We start from the raw sequence: 15038 nt of genomic DNA on the forward strand, positions 1-15038 counted from the left end.
CTTGTTTGGTGATGAAGCGTCTTTAACCAGAATGTTTACATGCACACTGATGAGACACTGGTAAAAATGGTCTGAGTAGGCATTTGAAATGTGGGGCATGACGGAAGCAGACCAGATTGGAGAGTTTCAGTCCAGGAGAGTCCAGACAAGTATCCGCTCACTGTGTCCTCAGCATTCGCCCCCTTTCGGAGTAGTTTTGGAGATGCTTTCTCTCTCGATCACAGTCAAACGTCCTCAGGGAAAGAATATCACATCACCTCTCATCATATTCAATCTAAGCACTTTGACTGGCCTCTCTCTGACTCCCTCTCGCTCCCTCCATCTTAGTTACTGAGCATATAATTCACACAATTCTCCATTCTATGCAGTTCAGCATGATCACACTTTGTGTATGCTGAGCTATAACTCAGTGAAACCATGTGTGCCGTTTACATGTTTTTGCTCCTCAGGCCAGTGAGTCGATTGTACTCTGTATTTTGAGAGGCAGTTTGAAGCATGACCAGCATATGTATGGGCCAGTGGCGGCTCCTGAAAAAATTCTCAGGGGGGGCCATTTTTTTTATAATGATTAAGGCGACCCATTCAGTAGGTACATTAAGTTAGCTGAATAACTCATACAGCAATACCTTTTTGTCCACTATTGGCAGAACACAACAGTAATATGTCCCCTCTTGCTACATAGCTAGAGTAGCAAGTTACAGGTGGAAAGCTATGGAAGAAAGTTGCATCCAGGAGCCTTCATAAGCAAACATGATGTGGCTCCACATTAAATTATCCCACTTTTTCATTATCCACGTGTCTCAAATGTTGTATGATGTAACATAGCTTAACAAGACACATGATATGTCCAGTAACATCATAAAGAAGGGGTAACATAAGTCAAAACCAACAATATTTATTGACTGATCTTGAAAGTATTGGCTTACAAAAGCAAAATAAGTCATCATATAAAAAATTATTCAGTGTTAGTGCAAGAAGCGAACTGTGAAACACACTGTGAAACCTATGAAAAGTGACAGTGGTATATGAAAATACAGACCGCGTTAGCCACTTCACGACCGCAATTCTTGGATGTAGGATTTCCCTCCCTTTGTATGAACCTGTTGAATGGATACATTTGGTCTAGGAAGTCCTAATTGTTTTGTTGTCAATTTATCTTCATTAGTACGCCGACTAAAAAGGAGTTTCTGTCAAAGAGCGAATCGAGTTATTGCACTGGACAGGGCAGCCATCTTGACAGAATATGCCTCCGTCGAAGCTGTATGACGTTCGTATAGGCTTTTACGTCCACTACTTATGACACGACATGGAGGGGCGAGCCCTCCCGGAAGCCATAGAGAATGCATTGAGAGCTCTGTTTTGTGAAAAAAATGGATTTAACATGGGAGTCAATGGGAGAGGTCTGGGGCGATTTTCATTTCGCCCCAAATCGCCCCAGAAGGGGCGGGGCCATTTGAAGCACGACTTTAGGCTGACTGAACGACTGTTACCTGATTCGACAATGACATACAGAGGCAGATCAGACGGTCTAGTGGTAGAATCCGACAGAAAAAAAAGTATTACATTTAAATTTACATGTCATTTACGCGACTTACAAGGATATTGCGTTTATACATCAGGAGGTTTTTTTTTTTTTTTTCCCTAGGCAGTGCGTCGCCCCAATCGCCCTTATGGACGAGCCGCCCCTGGTATGGGCACATCAGGCTGTATGAATTAAACAGGTGGACAGGTGGAAGAGGAGTGCATTATTCATCGCAGGGTCTTAAAACCAGTGCCTTTAAGTCAAAGTGCAAACAGACTGTGAGTGAGTGCATGCTGTAGGTTGGCTGCAAATCAGGAGTTTTCTCTGGGGAATGCTAATGTGCACACAATCTCATCTCAGTCCAAGGGAGAAGGTCATTTTCCCCCTGGGCTTCAGGATGTAAGTGTGTAAGTGAGTGTCTCTGAGTGTCTTGATGTGTATGAAATCAAATCAAATGATCAAACAATTGACAATTGTATCTACAAAGAGACACTCTATTTGTAAAATTTGGTTACAACTGCTACTATCCACTCTTTTGTACAGGTACATTGTTCAAAAAGTACAACTTGGTGAGAAAAGAACAAAAAGCTGAGCTTGTAATATTACTGCCAGTCCATTACTGAAGGCTACAAAAGAATTCACAAACATCATTATAAATCATTGATTCAAGAACATTGATGGAGGGCTTGCAGGGGAAGGTATGGCAGAGAGAGGGGGAACTAGCAAACCCATTTAAAATCCAAGGATAGACACTGTGATAGACACTGCATTTCACAGAGATAACAGTGATAAGAAACGTTAACTGAAAGTGTACACAACAAATTCCCCTCACATTGCTTGGCACCTTTTAAAACTGATGTCTCAAGCATCACCTCAGCACTTTTTGGTGTATACATTTCCGAGTGCAAAAGTGCTTGCAATGTCAGTAGAAAAGGTAAATAAAGTGACAGTTTAACTGTATGAACGACTCAAGTAGTGTCATGTAGTTTGGCTTAACCATTTACACAGCCCTCCCTGTCATTTGAACCACATAGCTATGCTGCCACACTAGTGCATGTGAGTGTCAATGAAATTATTATCCCCAAAATGAATATTTACTGGCCAGGTTAGTGTTTAGTGGCCTTGCTCTATGAGATCACTTCAGCGTCATCAGAACTAAGCTTAAGAAGCTGCGTGAAAATGTCTCAAAACCTAGCACTGGGTTTAATCCATGCACGACGTTGCCAGGAGCAATGATTTACGTCCCTGCCTCGCACATCTGTGTGGGGTGGCAGCAGGCACATATGGTACACCCTTGCGATTAGCACACACTACAACTCCATTTCAGCTGTTGCTCCCAGCTCCTGCCGCCAATTATGACACAAATGAAGAGCTACCGGTGCCATCAGAATTTTTATGGGGTTTTTAACGAGTGAGAAAAACATGTTCTGTGCCAGTCATGTGAACATGCTTATAGATAACACGTGTCAGTGGGAATACAAATGAGTGTGGTGCCAGTGAGAGAGTGATACACATGAAAGCTCTGGTGTTTGGCATGAGGTTAGCCTCCACAGCATCCAAATTTAAACACTGGCATTCATTTATATTTAGCAAATGTTTTTATCCTAGTCCAGATAGGCTCTTTTATGAGTAGCCTATGTGTGCTGAGCTCCGAGTGTCAAAGCCATGATCCCAGTGTAGTTTGCACAGTGCTCTAGCAGTTCAGTTATATGAATACTAAATTTCAGCAAAATCCCATTTTGTCATTTTTTTTGACACAGGCATACTCATTTTTATCCAACAATTCATGCTTTAGTACTTCTAGATTCAATGTTCTTATGTACTGTTATGTAAGAATCACCAAAGAGCCTAAATTTGAGCCCAGAGGATAGACAACTCATATGCCCATGTATGCATATAGCAGGCATGAGCAACCAAAGATTAGGGCCGTATTCACAAAGCGTTGTGTCTTACCACTAAGAGTGCTCCTAAATTGCACTTAAAGTTTTGGTCACACTATAGACTATTTACAGATACTCAGATTATAAACAAACTATCTGTTGAAATTCTGTTAACTACAATTTATGTTTAAGGTTTAGGGGTTGGGTTTGGTTAAGGTGATGTTCAGTGAACAAATAGAAAGACTGAACTTAAATTTCAACAAACCATCTGTAAAGTCTCTGTATAGGCGGACTATCCAAATAAAGTGTCAGCAGGGTCTCTAACTAAAAGTTTTCTCTGAAATCATGTTCACAAAACTGCCAAGACCAACTTTTACTAAGGAAAAGCAGGAAATCCTAAACTAAGAGAGGCAATTTTATTGTTTTGGTGCTATATGAGTCAAATTGAATTTGTTGAATAAAGGGAAAGACTATGTTGCAATGCCTGACGTCAAGTCTCATGCACAAGCTTGCTTTTAAAGTCATCTGTGATTGGTTGATGAGAGAAAGGTCTGTGAGTAGGCATGTGCTTCAATGCCTATCACACAGAACGATATATAAATCAATAAATAAATCAATAAATAACTATGTGACTAAGGTGACACATGAAATAATAACAGAATACATTACCCACAAACCAAGTATGTTAGCACAGTTTTAAAAACGCCTCTGTATGATGACATGTTTGTGCACAGAGGAGCTAGTTTCATTTTACAATCAAATGTTCCATGCAGTTCAATTTCAGCACTGAGTAGGTTGTTTCTGTTAATTGCCGTTGTTGGTTGACAAGCTCCATAGGCTCATTATTCAATCCTCCTCTCGACTAGGCCTACGTCTTAGTACTCCCAGATTCAGGTGCTACTTTTAGCACTAAGGTGCTCTGGGAATTACTCTCAGTCAAAAAAATGAGGAGTCCCAAAGTTATGACTGACACACACATTATTTCTAGGAGTTTCTCCAAAAGCAGGAGCAACTTTGTGAAGATGCTTTGTGAATACGGGCCCGGATCTGAAAAGATGAATTCTGCTGAATTCAAATCTTAGATTAGATCCCTACCAAAAGTTTGCATAATATCAGTCCAGAATGGTTTTTCATTGCATTTCAATAGTACATCTACTGTTGCATTTCAATAGTACATCTACTGTTGCATTGTGTTTCAATAGTACACCTACTGTTGCCGCAGATTAATTTTCTGTAGATTTCTATTGTATGGTTTATTCCCATTCCGTAGCATTAGGGAACATTGTGTTGTCATTGGAGAGGGTAAGAACAACAGTTGCCTCCCGCACTGTGGTGAATCCTAGTGTCACACTTTATCCCTCTCTAGTGACTGGCAATGAATTATAACTAGTGCTGTCAAATGATTAAAATATTTAATCGCGATTAATCGCATTTATGTCATAGTTAACTCAAAATCAATCGCGATTAATCGCAAATTTGTATCTATTCTAAATGTCCCTTCGTTTATTTATTTTTTCCATCATTTTATTTTAATTTGAATGCCCTTATCAACATTGAAAAGTGGATTGGCTTGCTTTATGCAAATGTTTTTTTTTTATTGAAAACCAACATTGCCAAACAGGGCGGTACAAAATAAAATTATAAAGTGCACATTTCAGGTAAACAAGGACTCAGCCTATAGTGCAATTAAACCATGGCTTAATATTTTCTTTTTTCCAAGTTTGCTGGGAACATAGCAGTCAGGCCTCTTATTTCAGAAACAGTGAACTGTAACAGTTAGGTTACCAATAAAAGGTAAGCCTACTACTTGTTTGCTTTCAGCCAGCTGCCTGTTGACATTTTCAGACAACAGTGAAGCTGGCTTCTTTTGCACAACACAACTTTTAAAAGTAAACTTTCCATTCAGAAGCTTTTTATCATCCATTTCGCCGTATCGCGCTCACCATTCACTCAAACCGTAACGTTAGCCTACTACACAGTCTGCGAGGCCAAAAAGAATGTTAATCTAAAAAAAAAAATAATATTTTTTTTGATTAAAAAATAATATTTTTTTCTTTTTTCTTTTAAATAATACAAAAAAAATCGCGTTAATCTCGCGATAAAAAAATTAACGGCGTTAAAATGGGTTTGCGTTAACGCCGTTAATAACGCGTTAAACTGACAGCACTAATTATAACATAATATATTTCAGTATAACATAATATATGTATATATATACTATATATATGTATTTACATTTTTTTTTTACATTTTGCCATCATTGTTGTAGACCTAAAATTATCCTCACATCATCATTGTAAAAATATGTAGTCTGGACATTGAATAAAAAATAAATAAATAACACCAAGTGTCTATCATATGCTACATCAAGTCCTTGCACCAGTTCACTAAACTCAGTAGTGGTGGCTGGAATGGAAGTTTTCCTAAACTAGCTATGGATTAAGTCTCGGAGGAAAACACGCATGGACAGATTTGTTTACTTTCACCTCCACTACTACTGGCTTCCCGGAATGTTTGATCTGTGACAAGATATTGGCAAACAACAAAAAATGTCATACTGAAGGACGTTTCCAGAACAAGCACACTGCATTTCCTGAAAAGTATCCGGCTGGGGATGAAAGAAAGAGAGCGGTTTCAGAACTGCTGTGGAAAGCAAAACAGAGTAATGGTAGTTTTTAGAAATGGATCAAATATTTTTGTGGCTCCAGACAGATTTTATTTTTAGATACCTTTAGATAGCAAGGGTTGCCGACCCCTGAAATAGCCACTTTGTTAAAAAATACTCCGGATCCAGTAGAGATGGAAGAGCAAGGGATACATAGAGCAGCAGGCATCATTTCATTAGGAATATTCACCATTGTGAAAAGCTGTGAGTCGCTCACTAGCCTCACTTGACTTAATCTTCATTTAAGTTCTTTTCTGATGTGTTCTGAAGTATCCAAATTAAATCAGACACATTATAATTTTGTATACGTTTTTAACATGTTTTAAGAGTGTATGCAGTGTTGATCAGTTGTTTGCATGTGTGTGTGTGTGTGTGTGTGTGTGTGTGTGTGTGTGTGTGTGTGTGTGTGTGTGTGTGTGTGTGTGTGTGTGTGTGTGTGTGTGTGTGCATGTGTGTGTGTGTGTGTTTTGTTGTGTTGTGTGAGAGAGAAACAGAGAGCAGGACCTATCATTCAAGCCTGCAGTCCTTTGCCCAAACAGACATTGGGCCTTAGGGACATGAAGTGTGTGTGTGTAAGAGAGTGTGACACAGACCGACGATGACGTTCTCGCCCAGGTCTTATGTAATGTGCCGCCGGACAGCTGGGAGGCACCGGCAGCATTGTTCTGTCCTGTCCTGGGCTCCCTTCACCAGATGCCATCCGCCCACCGCACTCATCCCTATGAATGATCCCATCTGAGACACACACAGCCACTGGGCCCAGCCCTGACTCACTTTCGGAGCGTGCCTGAACATTTTTCATTCACGGATGTTAATGCATTTCCTTAATGCATCCACTGATAAACAAATTATTCACCAGCGCCAAGGCCAGTCGGGACTTCTGTTACCTTCTCTTGTTAGGTTGAAAGAAGTGTGGATGCGTTAAGTGTTGCAACAGTTCATATTATTATCTATTACCTGTGCATACATGAAGGTAGCCCACATTTGGCATTTTATTTAAAAAGTAATACAACTCTTACTGTGTAGAATACAGATTTAAACATAAATTGCGCTCATCATGTAGTTCTCGTCATTTGCGCTGCTTCCACCCATTGTTATGTAAGCGCAATGTTAACCACACTCTTTTGCTACACTCTGCTCAGTGAGATTGTCCAAGGCCAAGCCACAACACAGGTACTGAAAGTGGTGGGGGACAGCTTAGCAACTGTGTTTATCTGATCAGACCCACAGTTCCACTTACACAAGGTCACTGGATGATTTTCAGTGGGCTTGTATGCCCTGTATTGGCTGATGAAAAAATATCGCCAACCAATAGATTAATCTTTAGGTTAGGATGTGTAGCAGTGATGTGCAAATAGAGCCGCAACATTGCATAATGCATGCTGTGGATTAATCTGAATTATATATAGTTTCAGAGAATGGCCTAGACTTGATTATGTTTTGGGTGGGCATAGAGCTTGTTATGTCACAAGAGAGTGATCAATATAATACATAAAGAAATTAAATGTGCCCCTCTGTGAAGACACTGTAACTCCAACAAGAATCATTTTTAGCCTAAACCCGAAGCCTGTATCTGTCTTTAATGCCACCATCTTTATTGACCAGGGCATGTCTGCGCAGCTGTCCAGCCACATATATGTAGGCTCCTACCAGAGCTATATATTGACTGACTGTTGCATTCCAATCAATCCCAGTGTCCCAAGACATTTATTCTGTATGTGCATGGTGGCCCGGCTCCAGCCCCATGTTGTCTGGTGGGCTACAAGATCTTCTGGAGGGGCCATGGGGGGAGGTTGCTGTAGGTAATTTAGTCCTTCTTTAAGGATTTTGTGGACCTTTAATACCAAATATGGGATGTATCTCTGCCCAGTGCAATAATGGCCACCAGGTAACTTGCAAAACTCTGTAATGAGAAAAAGCCACTCCCCCGATCTTTTTGAAATGTGCAAAAACCCTTAAAGTATTTATTGTGGGCTTCAGCACTCATATTAGCACACCCACCTCAGGGTCAAGGGGGGTTTGAATCCTGTATGGCAAATCAGTTTCTTCAGACATGTCATGTCACCTATTTATTATTACATTTACATAACTACAGACATGTCACATTTAATTTATTTTAACACACAAAAGTCATGCTCATTTGTGTTAATTCTGTACAGACAGATGCATAGGATGTGAGCAGAAATGGAACTCCAGCGCCTAACATACTTTTGACAAGTTTTTACTGTTCAGACGAAATCATTCCCCTTTATGTGCACAAACACTTCAACCCACTCAGAACGGACATGCAGTACTTTAGAGCAGGCAGAAATTACTCCCAAGAAACATCCAGAGATACGGGGGTCTTGAGCACAACACTCTCACTCTGTGATGCATAAGTAGGCCTACTTGCACCTTAAGTGAGTGTGCCATAGTCAAAGACATGGCCATTGACTTGAAAGAAGGACAGGACTGGATCATCATTTTGTACGTCAAAAAAAAAAAACACTGAAGGTTGTGGTAAAAAGGGGTAAACATTTTTCTTCAGGAACAAACATACTATTTGTTTCAGTTATTGGCTGTCGGGGTGCTCATGAGTGCATTATGTAACTGAGTCAATTTCACCAGATTTTCTTTTGCGGCTTCATTTGGTGCTGGAAAACGTCAATGACAGTCATACCCAGCACAGTACTGCTGGCTTAAGTGTTGGATGTCCTTAACCACTCTAAATGAGGGTCAGTTTGTTTATGTGTTATACCATTTGCCAAACTCAGTCGGATTACACCATCCTCGATAAAAAATTAATAAATAAATATACATGTCTCTATCTATCAGTGGTCAAATCAAATCTCAAAATGCGTTCTCACTGTTGAGTCAGACATTGTTTTCAACGTTATATTCAGGAACATTTTGGTACAACAGTTGTACTACTCTGTTCAGAATGCATCACTTGAGGCTCAAATCAGTTCATTCTTGAGCCAAACCACATTTTAAGCTCTTACGGGAACAGTAAACAAAGTCAAACAGGAATTCAGGACACTTTGAGCCAATTTAGTGGTGTTGCACAAGCTTGGGATTTTCCGTCTGTTTATTCAAAACTGTCAGATCTGACCTTTTCAACTTACTTTTGGCTTTTTCTATGTACCGAAATGTGTCATCAATTCAAATCCTGATTTGATGGAGACTTTGTCTGATGGCCAGTTCCACAGATCCTATCTTTGACCTCTGTTCTCTCCATATTTGTTTTGACAGTGCACTTTCGAATTACCGTTGCTAAACAACCTCATGTCATATCTGGTACAAACGACCATGTAAGACACAACCTTTTCCTAACAACTAAAGCTCACTGGATGATTGTCGGCTTTTATGCATTTACATTTACATTTAGTCATTTAGCAGACGCTTTTGTCCAAAGCGACGTACAAGGGTCGCAGTCAAGCTACGAGCAATAGAGATCTAGTGTAACAATAAATTAACAATAAACAAAAAAGTGCAGGAATGTAACTGCTGTAAGTTCAATTTATGTACTAGTTGAAGTGCAAGTTAGGAAGGAAGGTGCTCTCTGAAGAGTTGGGTCTTCAGGAGTTTCTTAAAGGTAGAGAGGGACACCCCTGCTCTGGTAGTGCTAGGCAGCTCGTTCCACCAACGTGGAACTACGAATGAGAATAGTCTGGATTGCCGTACTTGCACAGACGGCAGTGCTAAACAACGCTCATTAGATGAGCGCAGCATCCTGGGGGTAACATTTGCCCTTACAAGAGCATTAGGTGGGAGTAGAACCAGCAATGACCAGTATTGGCTGATGAAAAAATATCAATCACCAATAGATTAACCTTTAGGTTGAGATGTGTAGCAGTGAAGTGCAAATAGAGCCGCAACATTGTATAATGCATGCTGTGGATGACTCAGAATTATATATAGTTTCAGAGAATGGCCTAGACTTGATTATGTATTGGGTGGGGATAAAGCTTGTTATGTCACAAGAGAGTGATCAATATAACACATAAAGACATGAAATGTGCCCCTCTGTGAAGACGCTGTGGCTCCCAAAAGAATTATTTCTCGCCTAAACCCGAGGCCTGTATCGATCTGTCATGCCCCCATCGACAAGGACATGTCTGCACAGCTGTCCAGCCACATATATGTCAGCTCCTACCAGAGCTTTCAATTTTCATTTCAAATTTCCATGTAAGTATTTCTCATGGGCTCTCACGTTAGCTCCTGTTGGCTGTAGGTTGTTGTAGGTAACCACTCTAAATGAGGGTCAGTTTATGTGTTATACCATTTTGGCCAGTTTGAGTTTAGAGACACCATCCGGCTGTAGCGAGGCAGCTCTATCGGTTCCTCCCTCTCCTCTCTGACAGCTCTCTCCCTTCTGGCAGGCACTGAGTGGAGCGGTTCCAGAACTTGCCTTGGCACAGGCGTGCAGACTTTCCCGGATGACAACAGTCAGGGATATCCTCCCAAAAGAGTCAACAGTCAATCAGTATAAAATGAAACACGCTGCACACACTGACAGCAATCCCACTGACGGAGAAGCACTGAAGCCACTCTACCCTCTGTAAAACCGCCATTATGATTTGGTATGTATATGTACTCTATCCTTTTCTCTTAGCAAAATCATCTGTCCATTACTGGTTAATGTTCTATGGAAAGATTTTTTAAATAAATGCTCAAACAGTTCTCTTGCTAATTCCAAGCAGCTGTGCAGTGTTAATGGTTGCTCCATTTGTGTGTGGGAAGCCCTTTCTGATTTCTGTTTTCCTGCTTGTCCTGCAGGCTCTCTGTTGGAGCTCTCCTGGCTTTAGTGGCCTGTCTGCCATATGAAGTCACCACAGCAACGGTGGTGAAAGACCTCGTCTCAGGTAGGCAACATTTGCGTCCTGGACCATTTTGGTCGGCACAGTAGAGGTTTCCTTTGTCAAGAAAGGCAACAGATAAGGAAATACAAAGCAACAACTGCCAAACATGATATACATTTTTAACATTGCTTCACATTTGAACCTTTTTATTACTTGGTGCTTTTGATACATTATTGCTATCGCTATTATGTAACACCCTTTCTGCAACCGTGTCTGTGGCTCTATCAAACTTGTATGAGCTAGAGCTAATGTTAATTTCATCATGTTTGGTTTGTAGCCAAAGCCAGTCCTCTTTTTTTTAAACTGATTAATTGGGTTTGCAGAAGGGGTGAAGAAAATGATTAAAAGCAGATAGGAAAGTCTTTAATGTCACCCACTACATTTCTGTCTGCTGATCCTCAAGGGAGAATTATTATCAACCCAGAGCTCTGATGATGATACAACAGACTAATCAGACAATATCTTGTGTAGGCCGTCACTTTAAAATGTTCAACTTTTACATTTTCAACAAAATACAAGTAACCTTCATCAAGGGTCCTCATTGAAGAACCAAAACACCAAATCTGATTCCCCTGATAACAATTATATATAAAAAACTATGAGTAGTGGTATAATTTGCTCTACGCTGTGTACATTCATATATTCGTATCTAGTATCATTCTTGGTTCTACGGAATGAAATTTGTGAAATTCTGCTTGAGTATTTTCTACTTATCCTTTCAGGTAGTGTGAAATAAAAGACATTTAAGCAATGAGAAGGTATAACGTATAAATCATAGTATGATGATACTAAGCTTCATTTACATTATGTATATAATCATTTCTCAACAGGTCGTGAACGGCCAAAGAGAATGGTTGGGGGCCTTTTGGCCACCAGCGTCCCCTGGCAAGTGATGGTCTACCTGGGTGAGGGGGTGTTTGATGGCGGCTTTGCTGGAGGTGCTTTGATCTCAGACCGCTGGGTGCTAACTGCCGGACGGAACCTCTTCGTCAGAAGGGCTCGTGCAGACACTCAAGGAAAAGAGCCTCTCATTCCCAAAATCTTCGTGGGTGTCTCTCACCGGTCTAGTGCTAATTCCTCCAAAGAAGTGGCTGTTGAGAAGGTGAGACAAGAGTCCTTCTGGAACTCAGTAAACATTTGTTTGTCCAGTGGACATTCTGCTGCAAGGACCCTAAGACACACACTGTGAAGAATTATGTTTTTCATACTGGAATCAGCAGTATGTAAAAAAAGACATTTGCTTTGGCTGATGAAACAGAAGCCAGCTGGAAGTAACAGACATGAATTTGAGAGTGTGGACAGAATTTATTGAAAGAGATTATAACATACCATTGTGGGAATGGAAATAACATGATTTGCTTGTTTTCCCCAAGCCACGGTGTACATTTTTCATGTGACCTGTATTTCATGCGGGATTCACCAAGGATCTGACTTGCCTTCACAAGTGTATACTGTATATACTTGTATACTTTGAATAATACAGGACTGATATTTCTTGAAGCTTTAGCAACAACAAAAAAAACACAATGTTTATATTCTTCTCTCCCACAGGTATTCTTACACCCAGCCTTTCAGAACACGTCGGACTGGGACAACGACCTGGCCCTGATCCAGCTGAAAGAGCCTGTCACATTTAGTGAGTCAGTGATGTCTATCCCTCTCCCCGAGCATGGGGATGACCTAGAGGAGAGACCAGGCACCCAGGGTATCATCGCTGGCTGGGGCTGGGGAAGGGACTTCGTCCAGTCCACAGTCCTTAAGTTCCTCAAGCTGCCCGTGGTCTCTCGACAGCTATGCCGCTCCGATTACCAGGGGCTGACCCACAAGCCCTCGGTGGACGACAACATGTTCTGCACAGGCCCGGGTGAATATGAGACCAACGTGTGCTTCTGGGATGCAGGCGGTGCCCTGGCTTTCCTACACCCAGAAGACAACAGGGTTTATGCGGCTGGGATCCTTTCTTTCGACAAGAGCTGCGCTGTGGAGAAGTATGCCGTTTACACCAAGATATCCCCGTATCTGCCGTGGATCCATGAAGTCATGAGGGGTGATAAGGACTACTCCTCTCAGCGCTCCTCTCTCATGGCTGACATGTTTTCCCGGAAGTTTTAGTCTGTGTGTATTCTCAACTACATTGTCTGAAATTTCATATATTATCAGTGTTTTCTATGCATCTTTGGAATACAGTGGACTTTCTGTTTACTCTGGATTTGTGGTCTTTTTTTGTTACTCGCTTTATGCAGAACAATTAGTTAGGATTACTTGGGTATGAATGATAATTCACTGGGAAATTTTGTGAAATTTAAAACAATGGCACAGCCATGGATGTTATGAGTTGTTATTGCACAAATGAATTGAAGATAGACAGTTACAACACCTTGGCTCTGATTAACTAAAAGTTTCCTTGTGCAAAAACATCCCTCCACAAAAAAATCCCCAGATGATTTTCAGGATTTTGTGAGGACAGTATCATTAATTTCTGCAAAATAGCTGAAATGACTCTACCAATGACTCTACCATTGAAACAGCTTGGACATTTTTTGTTGCTTACAGTATATCAAATTGCTAACCTCAAGCCTTTAATAAACAAGTGACTGAAAGTTAATGGAAATTGCATCTTCTCATTATTACTGATACCAATATAAAGATTATGTCACAATACCCTACAGATGTTCAGTTGTGTCATGCCATTTTGATACTGTATTTTCCTGACTATTAACAGCACTGTATATAAACTGCATCATAGTATTTTACGCAATTTTACAAAACAAACCCGTTTATTGACCGCACCCATATACAGTATATTTACCGAAGTTTATGTCACGTAAAATGTAATGCTATACAGTTGTGATGCTAGCACTACCAATCATTTAAAAATTGTATGACACTCCCTCCCTGCACGGATACACACACACACACACACACACACACACACACACACAATTATAGGCTACCTTATTTCCACCCACAGTAAAAAACGTCTCGGTTACTTACGTAACCTCGGTTTCTTAAGCAGGAACCAGATATAACAGTATGGTACATGACACTAGTCATGGGCCTAAATCGAAGCATTTATCCATTCACGCCTGAAAGGCTGCGAGATTTGTCTGCGCTTACTCCTGAGCCCGCCCCCTCAGGAGTCTATAAATTGAATCACGCAGCACAAATCACCCTTGGAAAGAAAAACTGAGCAAGAATATCAAACCAAGGTAACACTGTACACGCCAACTTTGTTATATATGGTTCCTGCTTAAGGAACCGAGGTTACGTAAGTAACCGAGACGTTCCTTATCGCAGTTCACTGCGATATAACAGTATGGGACCCTATACATTCCCGCGTGATAATACAGTGGCAGCCAATCACACACACCAGCTTTATTGAAGCCTTTGCCCTCCTAGAGGTTCATACGGCAGCTGGCGGTGAACTTTTAACAGGGCAACCTTTATCATAGGCGACAGGGATCCGTGATCCTGCGCCCGTAGGAAAACACCCTGGAATGTTTCATGTGCAACATAACATGTAGACACTAATGAACACACCTATCATATATATCGTTCTCAGGCCAGGGGATTCAGAGATCGCTCGCCCGCAGAACGCCATGTAGAAAACTAGGTATAGCCACATCTAACATATAGAATCTAATGAAAGTGTGGCGAGAACTCCAGCTTGCAGCTTTGCAAATATCTTCCACTGAGACACCCTTTAGTAAGGCCCAGGAAGACGAGATTCAGCGTAGAGTGCGCATGCAACTTCTCCGGGGGATCTAAAGACAAGCTCTTATAAGACAACACGATAAAGTACTACATCAACAATCCTACTTAAGTAAAAGTAAAAAGTACTTACTTTTAAATTTACTTTAAGTATTAAAAGTAAAAGTACTCACGCAATGGGTTGTCTCTCAATGTCTAGGCTGTGCCATTTTGATAAAGAAATAGCTACTGGTAATAAATGCCTCTACAGATGTCACTACTAGTCATAATGATAAGCAACAACATTTGTTAATTGGAAAGGTTGGTGTACTTATTGTGCCTACCATCTGTAATACTGTTCACACTATATCTTACAATTCTGCGGATGACAAGCTATCTACCAGGGATTATTTGCAAAGTTAATACCATTATGCCAAACC

General features: G+C 40.8%; 1 protein-coding gene across 1 annotated transcript; it reads left to right on the top strand.

The window, feature by feature from the left end:
• The first annotated feature begins 10470 nt into the window (after nucleotides 1-10470).
• On the top strand, nucleotides 10471-13513 carry LOC105892938 (haptoglobin). Its single transcript, XM_012819267.3, has 4 exons — nucleotides 10471-10629; nucleotides 10826-10911; nucleotides 11739-12010; nucleotides 12460-13513. Exons 1-4 carry the CDS (start codon nucleotides 10622-10624, stop codon nucleotides 13018-13020), a joined length of 927 nt encoding a protein of 308 aa, XP_012674721.2. The 5' UTR covers nucleotides 10471-10621; the 3' UTR covers nucleotides 13021-13513.
• Nucleotides 13514-15038: the final 1525 nt, after the last annotated feature.

This window comes from Clupea harengus, chromosome 6, assembly GCF_900700415.2.
Source record: "Clupea harengus chromosome 6, Ch_v2.0.2, whole genome shotgun sequence".
Lineage (NCBI taxonomy): Eukaryota > Metazoa > Chordata > Actinopteri > Clupeiformes > Clupeidae > Clupea > Clupea harengus.

Bases quoted from the DNA above. Each gene is read 5' to 3' on its own strand.
- LOC105892938 (XM_012819267.3), top strand. The intron at 10,912-11,738 runs GTAGGCAACATT...ATTTCTCAACAG, and splicing joins GGTGAAAGACCTCGTCTCAG to GTCGTGAACGGCCAAAGAGA. The intron at 12,011-12,459 runs GTGAGACAAGAG...TCTCTCCCACAG, and splicing joins AAGAAGTGGCTGTTGAGAAG to GTATTCTTACACCCAGCCTT.